At 41.4% G+C, this 13,027-nt stretch overlaps 1 protein-coding gene across 1 annotated transcript in view; it reads right to left on the minus strand.

The window, feature by feature from the left end:
- Nucleotides 1–13,027, minus strand: part of LOC138250515 (fibrinogen-like protein 1) — a 227,151-nt gene that overhangs the window by 184,178 nt on the left and 29,946 nt on the right. The window contains exon 3 of the mRNA XM_069205465.1: nucleotides 3,465–3,681. Within this exon, the coding sequence (XP_069061566.1) occupies nucleotides 3,465–3,681 (217 nt within the window). The remainder of the gene's footprint in view (nucleotides 1–3,464; nucleotides 3,682–13,027) is intronic.

Below are 13,027 nucleotides of genomic sequence, written 5' to 3' on the forward strand. Positions count from 1 at the left end.
CAGGTTTGAGATTAGGTTTATCATGCTAGGGTATTAGGTCTATTTTACATCTCATGTTATTGCAAGATGGTGGGGGTCTTTATATTCATGACTCTCAGTTTTACAATTCTGTTTCTTGCATTGTTCATTATCCTAATCATTGCAGCCTGTGCATTTTACAGTAGATTGCAGTCTTGTTAATAAAACCTTTTGAAAACTTTACTGCATCTCCTTCAATACCTGTGCGTGACTGAGACTTGTTGCTCATGTGAGAAAAGGGTAATCTCCATTTAACCATGACTCCCCTGAGATGTCGCACCCTTGAGTCCATGCGTGAAGGCTGCCAAAAAACACCTTTTACTATTTGGATTTTTGGTGAGGTACTGCTTGTGAGCCGGGAGCCGACAGTTGCGAGTTGTTGTAGGATTGGCTTAGTCGCCTACAAACAAAAGTGCTGTCATCCCTAAACCAGCAGTCTTGCCTAGAGCAAGAGTCCAAGTATGACAATAGTACATGTCAAAAAAGAATTGCGTACAAAACATATAACAATATAAAATATAGCTGTGTGTGATATGAGAAATGGAAACATCTTTCAAAACATGAAAAATATGTAAATGAATATTAATACAGAGGTATGTGAAAGAATGCAATGGACAGATGTTGCCAATAAAACTATTTGTAAAAAAAAAGTACATAAATCTATGTGCTGGAATAATTAAAATGTATATTAACAAAATATATCTTAAACAGCAAAAGTTTATTTTTATCAGTCAAAGCATACAAACAATTCATAGGACCCAATACTACAAAACATACATTATTAAAATAAATATCATCTATTGTTCCTACCCCACTCTGCAACACATCTTTCATCAAGTTCAACTTTAAAAAGAAAATATATACTATACTCCAAACTAACCTACTTTGGGGAGGTTATTGTACACCGAAGGGGTTACACTTACTGTTCCCACTCCAACATAACCATTTTGTGAATGTTTATGTGCTTTAGAGGAGTACGATTTACTATTACCACTCCAGCCTAAGCTATTTTGGGGAAGGTGTTGGGCACTGGAGGAGTCAGATTTCCTATCCCCACAGTTAACACATTAGGTAAGATGTCAGGCATTGGAGGGGTCAGATTTTCTTATTATTAACACTCTGATGAAAGCCATTTTGAGGAAGGTGTTGGAAATGAAAGTGGTAATATTTAGTATTACCACTATCGTGTAAGCCATTTTGGGTAAGGAGATGGACATAGAAGGGATCAAATTTACTATTCCCACCACAAACTAAACTACACTCAGGAAGGTGTTTGACAATACAGAGGTAATATTTACTACTAAACATATTGAGCAGGAGCAATCCTGAATAGGTCCTGACAAATGCCAATACACCTCTTTTGAGCGATGTCTGGCAGAAACATGTTGACCTGTATGGAGTAACACATCAAAGCAAACCTTGACCCAAGTAAGCATGAATGCAATTGTCTGCCTGTCCTATAGTCAATTTAATTTCTTTTTGTTTGCTCTGCGTACCTCACCACCCTTCAGTTCACAGCATGGTTTCTACCAACTCTTCTAAAACATCCGAAGAGTTTCTCCTTCTCAGAGAGGGAGTCGTCCCAGAGAGAGGAGATTCCCAATGATGCCACCTGTGGTGTGTGTAGGAATGTATCCTAAAAAGGGAACAGATAGGATTTTCCTTCTCTACCTCTTCGCAGACCCAGGTGTTTCTTTGTGTGCTATTTATATGAATTGGGAGCGAACACCTGCAGGTGTATAAAACTCCCTCAGCCCTCCTTTTTGTGTTGATGAGACTTTAATAAGGCCATAAATGTTATAATTGAGTTGGAGCCTGAAGCTTCTTTGCAGGCACTGCCCTTCTTCAGGTTCCCAAGAGTTAGTCTTAACACTGGCTTGTTTGGCTGTAAGAGTTAAGACTCTGTATTTCTTCCCTTTTAATTTGGGAAAAAGCACTATCAACCATCCCTTGTTGAGAAGATTTTTTGTGAACAACATAATTTTTCAAGTTGTTATAGTTTTCTAGTACTTGGTCCGTTTAGAAAGGGTAATTAGGTTCTTCATCACAAAACCTATAACTTAGACATCAATCATGAGGTTCCAAGTCACTGAAAGGTCAGATACCGATAAGGCAGTTATTAACCTAGTAGAGAGTGCATTGCCATTGCTTTTTAATTCCACATGACAACAACCAATATAAGCTCTGGAAGGAAAAAGTGGTAAGAAAAGCAAAAATAAAACTAAGGACAGAATAAAGGCAATGAGAGAACATTTTTAAAAAATAAAGAAGATAATGTCACTTAAATAGAATGCCCACTCCTTTGCATCCCCAACAATGGTACGTGGCATGGTACTGCTGCATTTGGTGTAGACCCTGCCAAGAAGCTCCCTTTCAAGAGACACAATGGGTTATCGGAAAACGCAAAAAACAAAGCCCAACCCATTATATCCTACATTCTTCCTTCAACTGTGCCCTGATCAACACAGCTGCAACACAATGCAGAAACAGTAGGACCACAATCTTACTTCACCCCAAATTAGCTTCAACTTTACTGTACGAGACATGATTATTAAACAATGACACCAAAGTGTGCACAATGATACTGCAGCAATAAAAAATGTGAAGTAAAAGCCACTCTTCTTACTGAGCAAAGTAGGCCCGACTTCAATTCATTTATTCAGATAATCACCTCTGAGGTTTCCTTCTCTTTTTGGAGTAATCTTCCGATAATCAGATAATTCACAGAGGATTCGCCCACTCCTGCTGGTGGTCTGCAGCAGTCACAATTTTCTTACACCATGTTGCTAACACATTTGTGAATTTTCCTTTACATTTTGCTTTCTACATTTGAAAATATTTTTCCTATATAGAAACCAGTTCAACAAGTGCTGCACTAATCTGGGGGATATCGCCTCCACTCTCTTAACCCAATTAGTATTTTTTCCAGCACCCTGAGAAAATTACATTAAGAAACATACTTGAGATGGAAAACAGCCTGTAAAGTACTGTAAATACACCACAAACTGGGTGCTCTCTGCCCTTTTCATGAAACATGAAATTACACCATGCTGAAGGACTTTTTCATGAGTAAATCATTTTACGAGTATAAATGTACATTATTTAACACCTTACTGGGAATAAACCATTGTGAACCAAGTCATTTGCAAGGTTAAGTGCAACGTAGGTGCGCAAATGGCTTTTTGAGTCAAGCCTGCCATGTCCATGAGAAAATAATGCCTTACCAGCAAATTTAAAAAAGGGCTTCGCTGTATGCCTCGTGCAGGATTGTATTTTTTAAAGTACTCTATGCTGCTTAGTCTCGCAGACATTTACTAGGTTTCACATTATTTAACTATATAAGCGAGACCAAAAATGTTGCTAGGAAATATTGCTGTCTCGGTGAAATCTTTCAGTCTACATGCAGTAAGCTGTTACAGTTAGCTGGTGAAGTAGCAGCTACTCACCTCTGTCATACACTATAAGATTACCACTGGGTGGTGGGAGATGCACATCTGGCAGCTTGCTTCTGGTTACATTGAACGAGAAGACTTTGCTCTTCACTCTGTGATAGTTGTTTCCCAGGAGATCTTTCAGCTGCAAGTCCCCCAGCAACAGTTCATCTTGCAGGGCATCCAATCGCTGCTGAAGTTTAATGTTGTCCAACCTGCAGATCTCATGATCCTAAGAAATTTGGATATAAGATTTATCAGCACACTTTTTCGGTGAGACTTACAGAGACAGTATTCTTAACATTATGGGGGTGCACATTTCCTCTGCACCCACCTAGACTTAAAAGTGATAGGTTCTGCATCCCTTCTCAATCATGAGGCTTTCCAATCCTAGAAACACCAGGCTCTGTGGCCAATGGGCATATCCACTGAGTTACACAGGCTTGCATTATTGGTACTGGCAGCTGGTGACTCAGGGCCTATTTCATATAATCTGTACTATGCAAACAAGCGTTTTATTCTTCTGTAAAATGACATACAAACATCAGAAATAAGACACACATAGACATAGAAAAAATTGGGGAACTCAGATATTGGTTAATAAGGCTTACCTGGTGTTATTGCGATACTGATCGTGAATCACTTTATAGGGAATGCACTATGGCACTGATAATGATGACATGAGTTACTATGGCATGTACCCTTGGTACTGGTAACGGCAGGGACTAGGCAACTAAGGTTTTTTCAAGTGGTATTTGCACTTCACTGATGGAATGTAATACACTGTAATGTAATGTATGTAATGTAATGTATGTAATGTAAGGCGGATTTGTAGAGTGTGCTGCCTGTCACCTGCGAGGGTATCCGAGCACTGATGTTCACTGGGTTACTAAGGTTTGAATGAATGGTACTGAATTACTTTGGTTTGCATAGATGTAATGCTGCTGATGTTAACTGAGTTAAATGTGTTTTACTGGTGGTACTTGCACTGATTGGGGATTTGAACACATAATTCTCCACCTTTTATAGCAGCACTTGGCAGTTGAGATTCTCAATTTTAGCAGGGGACTCCTGATTTGTTTATCAAAGTATGATATCGTGACATAATTCTGCGGTCAGTCGTATATGTGATTCCTATGTTTAAAATACACTGAATAAACAGTGATTCAAGTGCACGTCAAACTTCACAAAGTAGTATTATTTTATACATGGGCTGTGTTGTGCTTCAGTCTTCGGAGGCGATGAGTCTACGATGGAGGAATAGCTCAATGAGACATTCCTTCAATGAAAAGAGTACTGATGGGCAGGTCCCGAGTTCAAATCCCGACAAGGCCCATTAAACTTTCCCTCCTCTTGAAGATCCTAAATGGTGACATCTGGTATTTACAGCACATGATGTGCAAGCTATTATGAGCCACTCTGTTTGTTATCTGACACTGCAACCCCTAGCCTGTTGCCCCAGCAAAAAGGCAGGTGAAGAAGGGAAGCTGTTGAGAGGTATGCTTGACCATTTGGTAAAGGCACTGATGATGAATGGGTAGCTCTGATTGCCACACTGGTAGGGTGACTAAGGTGTGCACTTAAATACTTCGCAGTAGCAGAAATTACGATGATAGTGACAGAGTTACTAAGGTTTGTATTGGTGGTACACTACTAAGGTTGCGCTACAGTTGACTCACTTAGTCTTTGTCATACTCGCAGTGTTAGCACGGGTGGTGACGGATTATTAGTGCTGTCTGCTCTCATGTTGTAGTAATTCAAATCCTTATCTAAAATTGCTAATACTCTGAAATGTTACTCCCCGATTCATTTGCAGGTTAATTCTGCTCATGGAGCAGCAGACAGCGGCTGCTTTAGGTTGGATCACTCTGCTTAACACTTTCGTCTTTCTGTGGTGCCCCCACCAGGCTTTGAAAGTACACAAAAAATTTAAGATGTCACTTTTTCTGCTGTTTCCTACTGTATCCAGCCAGGAGCTCTAGCAGTGGCTATCCTAACCTGTATTTGCAGCCTGCCCTGCAAGGTCTGTTCAGAGCAGAACATTCTCATGGTCTTTGACAGACCAAATTTATGGTCCATAAAATCATTGCGTTGCTTGAAGGCTGTTCTCTTGATCAGCTTGCCAGCAGTGGCATTGCTATCAATAGTGTAGCATGTGCAGTGGCACTGGGGCTCAGGGGGCCTTGAGGGCCCACTGAACTTGAATTATGGCTGTATTTTAATTCCCGCCTACATGACAAAGGACCGATTTTCCTTGGTTGTACCATGGCCATTTGCACCTTGGTTACACCTCTACTTGCCAGTGAAGCTTCCTTTAGTAATGTATGTAGTTAGCTGGGCCAATTGTAACTTGTCTTTGTTTTTTTAGATTGATTTTATATGGATAATTTGAGATCTTGAAGGAAGGAGCCAGAGAGCTGACGATCTTATTGGACGGGAATGTAATATGTAAAAAAAATCCTTATGAAAAATATAAAATGTGCTGAGAGAAAACATAAAAATTTCGTGCACCGGTGTTGTGAAAAGAAAGAAAAAAAGTAGAAAAATACTCCATGTATGTAAAACAACTTCTTGAGGTGTAACATTGCTCACTCAACTTAAAATATATTTCAGGAGAACTTCCCTTCATTTTCATAATAGGGGCTTTAAAAAAACTGTCAGGCAAGCACATACCTAATGTTAGAAATTCGGTTCCTAGCTGGTAGAGGTATACACCCTGTCCAAGTAAGGTCCACAATCCTAGTCAGGCTAAATTAACCTGTGCACACCCTCTGGTACCTTGGCACAGAGCAGCCAAGCTTAACTTAAAAGGAAAGGTGTAAAGTATTTGTGCAAAACCTAATTATAGTAACACGGTGAAAGACACCACAAAAGACTCCATTCCAGTTTAGAAAAATAGAAAATATTTATCTGAGGACAATAAGACTAAAATGACAAAATTCCAATGAGTGGAACTTAAGATATGAATTTTTAAACATTAAATGTAAAAACAGTGCTTATAAGCCACTAGCAGACGAAAGTTTACTTGAGGTCATGAGGGACTGGTGCAAATCCAAAATCCAGGCTGACCACGAAGGAGGCTAGGCCAGCGACAGAGCCCAAGCAGGGTCCACTGAAACAGTACCTTGGATGGAGCAAGCGTCAACGTCGAGGAGCAACTGCAAAGGTGATGCGTTGATATTTTCCACGCATTGGGGTCACTGCGTCATCATCGACCCTCACAGTTGGGTCCCACAACGTTTTCGAAGTCCATTGAGGTGAATGTGATGCATTGTCATAGAGCAACACAGAGCGTAGTTGTCCAGCTATGCAGGCTGTGGATCTACTGTCATCAGGCAGCCTCTGCATGGAAGGAGCGATGCACCAATTTTTCACACACAGTCCGGTCGGGTCGACGTGCCACTTTTTGGAGAAAACAGTTGCTCAATCCACTTCTGAGTCCCAGGACCGGAGGGGGCACCTCAGGCAAGGGTAGGACTCCCAGATGGCAGAGGCCAGCAGCACCACGAGAGTTGCAGGTAGTCTTTGATGTCCCTGAGACTGCAGGAGAAGAGGAGGCAAGTCAACAAGCCCTTGAGGAATCTTGGGCTCAAGGATGTAGAGAGCAGGTCCAGTCTTTCTCACTCCAGGCAAGAAGCAGCAGGCAGCAGGCCAAAACAGCACAGCAAGTAACTAAGTGGCAGTCCCTCCTACAGCAAAGCACACGCCAAGCAGTAGGCCAACACAGCAATGCAGATGCAGAGGGGCTGTCCCTCCTGGTAGCCCAATAGTCCTTCTTCCTGGCAGAAGGTCCTTGGTTTCAGTAGAATTCTGATTTGGAGGGGTTTGGGGTCCAGGACATATACCCAAATGTGCCTTTTAAGCGAGGGAGACTTCAAAGAGGCCTTTGAAGTTCTCAATGCCTCAGCCCTTCCTTCCCTGACTCCAGACACTCTGCAGGGGGGTATGCAGCCCTTTGTGTGAGGAGAGGCACATCCCCATTCAGTTGTGTCAGCTCCTCCCTCCGATCTAGCCCAGGAAGACCCATAAGCCTGGTGGTGGGCCATCAGGATGCAAATGTCACACCCAAGAACCTTTTGTGTGTGACTGTCTAGAGGGAATTCACAAAGCCCAGCTGTCATCTACCCCAGACGTATATTCAGAGTCTAGCAGAGGCACTGAATGGTTAAAGTAATACAATGCCAACTTTCTAAAAGTGGCATTTACAGACTTAAAATTTTAAATATGACTTCACCACAAGTCGTGATTTTAAATTGTGAGTCCAGAGACACCAAACTCCAAATTTCTATATTTTCCCAATTGGGAATTACAGTTAAAAGATGCTTTAAGGCAATCCCAATACTACCCTATGGGAGTAGATAGTTTTTCACTACCGGGACATGTTAAACTTAAAAGTACACGTCTAACTTAATGAATACACTGCATCCTGTCATTGGGGCTAACGAGGGCCTACCTTTGGGGTGATTGATATATAGTAAAAAGGACAGTTTGGGCCTGGCAAGTGGGTGCACTTGCCAGATCGAAATGGCAGTGTAAAACTGCACACACAGGCTCTGCAGTGGCAGGCCTGAGACATGTTTGAAGGGCTACTGTAATAGGTGGCACAACCAGTACTACAGCCCACTGGCATCATTAAATTTACAGGGCCTGGGCACAGACTTACAAGTACATTAAATGTGTCAGTTGTGGGTAAGCCAATGCCACCATATTTTAGAGTACAGGGCACCTGCACTTTACCACTGGTCAGAAGTGATAAAGTGCACAGAATTCTAAAGCCAACAAAAAAGAAGTCAGAAACACAGGAGGTCAGAAGGCAAAAAGTTTGGGGAAACCACACCAAGGATGCCAGATCTAACACAAAGTCATTTTGTTTCTACTTGTAAGTGTTGGATGACTTTGAAAGCTAAGGATGACAGAGTTCATAGTATCTTACTTCTTGACCCCATCCACAGAAAAAACACATGATACAAATCCTCTAAAAGTCACTAATAATGGCATAAGGTTTAAAACTTGTTTCTTTTGTGAGTCACAGTTTGTTCCTAAAATATAAATAAAAATGGCAAAGATCGATTTCTTTAGCACAGTTCATTAAATGAATTGCAATATATTGCAAATATTCTCAACTGCTCAGTTTAAGAAAGTGTGAACAAGGTCCATTAGATTATCATGTATCTTTTTTACACAAAGACTTTTAAAATCGTATTATATAGAAAAAAAAGCATAAGGTAACAGCCGCCATATACTACTTAAATCGACCATTCTTTGCATACACGAGCCTCACATTCCTCAGTTTTCCTCCCATATGCTCGTCCTAAGTAAATTTTATCAGTTGCATACCAGTAACGTACAAGGCGGTTTAAAAAACATCAACACGCTTTTTCAGTGAAAACGAATTCTTTTTGTCCACTTTCTTCGGGACAAACAGAATTCATTAATCTTCTTTTACTGCGACTTAATTTGCACTACTGGGGGAACCCTAATATTACACTGCTCTATATAAAGGTTTAAATAAAGGCAAACTCCAACAACGTCCACAATCCATAATATGTCCCTTTTACATCTCTCTGTAATAGAGGACCTAGGAATTTCTAGTTTGCCTTCGAATATGCTGCCCTTTTAAACAAGACTGTTAGCTTCTCATTATATCTGGTGATTACTCTGCCTGGTTGCCATCACAGAGGCACTTAAAACCGCCTACACTTTGTGCCCTGTTGACTAGAACAAACATTTCACACACAGTAAATGTTTCCATGGTGAACATGCAAATTATGTCTGGTATTTCCAAGTGTGATGTTCGTATCCAAGCGCCTGGAGATCTCCATCTAGGCTCTCCAGTGATACTGTTCCGCTTTTAAAGCTGAGACACTGACTATGAGGGGCATTATCTGCGCACTCATCAGGTGGTTAATAGGCCATTTAAATCATAGTCAATCTTATGAATGGCTTAGTATCTGCAGTGACTTTGTGTCATCAGTGATTCTGTGCCATCAGTGGCTCAGTACTGTCAGCAGGTGAGTGCCAATGGTGATGCAGTATGATTATGGGCTCAGTATTATCAGTGGCTCGGTATTATTACTGAAACAATATCATAAGTGATGCTGTATCATCAATGGGTCTATATCATCGATGGCTCTCTATTAATATCTCAGATTCATTACATGTTGAGTACTATTAGTGGCTGAATATCAGCAACGACTAACTATTGAGTAAGAATTTTCAGTGTCTTAATGGGAAATATACATTAGTTTTTCATCATGCTCTATTGCCAGTATTTGGTATTCTAAGTGGTTCTACATTATGAATGGCTCAGTAGCTTTAGGGCCTCTATAATAATAATTATCATAACAGGGATAGGGCAACATTCTTATCTACATGTGTTTGGGTAGACATCTGGGGCACTTTGACCTAAAATGCCCTGGGGAGCAACTGGCATGTGCGTTTGCTTTGTGCACCTCCCCCGAGCAACTTTGGTATTACAGAAGGGGCCACAGACACTTGTGCAGCTCCTTCTGTAATACTTACATCACCCACGGTGAAAAACATCCTCCTAACAATCTTTTTAGCAATATATAATTTTAAGTGATGCATGGTGGCCAAAATCATCTGCCCCAACTTTTCAACGGTTGCGCAGGGCCAGAGGAGTAGTAGGGTACCGATGCATAAGAAGGCTTTTCTTCCTTGATCCAAATGTTCAAAATAAATGCTTTACTTGCCACCTTTTAACTGTCCCCCAACACCACCCTTGCTCGTTTTCTTCTCCCTCCTGCAAGCTATGCGCTCTGCTTTCAGTCAACGCAGACAAGCAGCACTGTACTGACTGGCACTTAGATAGGCCTGACAGTCTGGCCTAGACGGCCTTTATGACATAGCAACAGCGGGAAATGAGTTTGTTTTTTATCCACTGTTGCTACATCATAACAGTGGGTTCCTGGATTTATAATCTGGAGTCTTCCTATGGAAGCCATGCATAACAATTACATAGTATTATAACCATCCATGGCACACTATAACCATCGACTCAGTAGTGTTATTATTATTTCAGTAGTATCAGTGATTCAGTATCATCAATGGTCCAATACATCCAGTTCTATTACAATGATCTTTTAGCAGAACAGTATATTCACTCAAGTCACTCACTCTGAACTTGCTGTATGTACAGCATCCTGAAATCTTAGAGCTAAGCAGGCAGCAGTCTGCACTATGCATTCTTTCATATGTCTTGTCTGTGCCCTTCCCTTGCTGGACAAAGGAAGTAGGGATTCCAACGGATCAGTCTTGAAGGCAACCTAGGGTACTCTGTAATTGGGTCTCCAGGGCTGGCATTAACGCTGGTGGCGCCAGGTGCAACAATCTCCTTTGGCGGCTCCATTGACCTCCTTATCCAAAGATTTTCTCACAACTAACCTCCAATAGTACTCCTCATCTCTCCATATCATAGCTCTCACATGCATTGCATTTGTTTTATAGAGCTACTAATACCAGTCTTGTTTGTCAGACCATTTTACATTACAAACACATAATAAAAAGACAATGAATCATACATGTGTAAGTCATTGTATAAGAAATGTTACATAGAAGATGTAGGAATCATATGTCATCAATACTACTAGGCAGTATATATTAAGAGTGTTTGGTCCAGAGGAGCACAATCACAGGATTTAAAATGTACCACAGTGATTAGGGTTGGCTTTTTACTAATAAGTATGTATTTCTACCCAAACAAATCTTCTTAGCAACATTAGGATAATGAAAGATTGGAGAAAAACACTAATGTTCTAACCTATACCATGCAGTTCTGATGCTGCTCTTTGGTGACAGTTCATAGGTCACTGTGCTATATTATTATTGTAACTTACGAAGGGCAAGTAACAAAAGGATCTATGTGACAAAAGCAGTAACCTACTGACCTATCCACATAAAATACAGCTCTGTGATGTGCATGTTATCAGTTTTTTGCAGCAGTCACATTAACCCACTGTGCTACTTTATGATGAGTCAAAACTGCACTAGATGAGGGGCGTGGCTTGATGCCCTGCAAGATGGCCACTGCTCTGCAGAGCTCCGTGCGGCTTTGGCGTTTTAAAAATGACACACAAGCTCTGGAATTGAACTCAGAGTCCTCACCTTCAGGCTCCAATGTCCTAAAGCAGCTGCATTCCAACCATGCCTGCATTTCCTGATTTTGCTCCATTTTTCACACATGAATGCGATGTACATTTGGAGACTGCCATTTCTGCACTGACTGACCAACTGAGTGCTATACCAATATCGGATCATGCCCCAGTACCATCTGATTTAGACATCCTCACAAGCAGGCCTAACAAATCTTGGAGATTCAAGAACATGTTATTGTTGGACAACTCTTTTCTTGCTTCCTATATCACCTTCAAAACTGCCACTAGATAAAACTCTGATCTTACTAAAACAACGGGAACATTAATCACCAGATGTTTGAAATTACATCTCTAGTTGGCAGAGGTATACCCCCTTGTCCAAGTAGGGACCACAATCCTAGTCAGGGTAAACAACACACAATCCAAATTATCCTGTGTCCACCCTCTGGTAGCTTGGCACTGAGCAGTCAGGCTTAACTTAGAAGGCAAAGTGTCAAGTATTTGAACAATAAATCATACAGTAACACAGTGAAAAGACCACAAAAATACACTACACAGGTTTAGAAAATATATAGTACTTATCTGAATAAAGTAAGGTAAAAAACGACAAAGATCCAATAAGCACAAGTTGAATTATCACTTTTAAAAGGTTTAAAAGAGTCTTAATCCTTAGAAATAAACAGTTGTCTCTTTGTTACACAAAGTACCTGGTATGAATCAAAAATAACGACACACCGAGACCGCAGAGGCGTGGATGCATGGAAAAATAAGGTGTTGCGTCAAATTTTCTGACTTAGAACAGATGATGAGTTGTTTCTTTCCACGCTGCAAGGGATTTTAGGCACGCAGTCTTGGTTCCTCACTGCGATGTGGGGATATTTTGACACCCAGGGACGATGCGTTGAAAATCCTTGATGCTCTGGAAGAGAGCATAGGCGCTGCGTCGATCCGGTAGGCGATGCATCATATTTTCCTTTGCAAGGTTGTCACTGCTTTGAATTTCTAGTCGGGAAGTCGTGGCTGCATCGTTCTGGTCGGCTGTGCGGCAATTTCTCGGTCGCAATGCAGGCTTTGCGTTGTTTTCTGCAGGTGGTGCATTGATTTTCGATGCACAAGGAGTTTCTTGAAGAGATGAAGTCTTTGTTGGCCCTGAGACTTCAGAAGCAGGAGGCAAGCTCCATCCAAGCCCTTGGAGAGCACTTTTGGGGAAGGCAGAGTCCTTCCAGCAAAGTCAGAGACCAGCTGGGCAGCAGGCGGATGCAGGGCAGCAGTCCTTCTCAGCAAATCAGTCCAGATGAGTCCTTTGGGCAGCCAGGCAGCTCCTCCGACAGGGTGCAGGTGTAGGTCCAGAAGTGTCTGAGTTGGTGGAGTCAGAGCCCCAGTTTGTATACCCAGAAATGCCTTTGAAGGGCGGTACACTTCAAAGAGTGGTTTTGAAGTGCACAAGTTCCAATTTCAGCCCAG

Source organism: Pleurodeles waltl, chromosome 8 (genome assembly GCF_031143425.1).
Source record: "Pleurodeles waltl isolate 20211129_DDA chromosome 8, aPleWal1.hap1.20221129, whole genome shotgun sequence".
NCBI lineage: Eukaryota > Metazoa > Chordata > Amphibia > Caudata > Salamandridae > Pleurodeles > Pleurodeles waltl.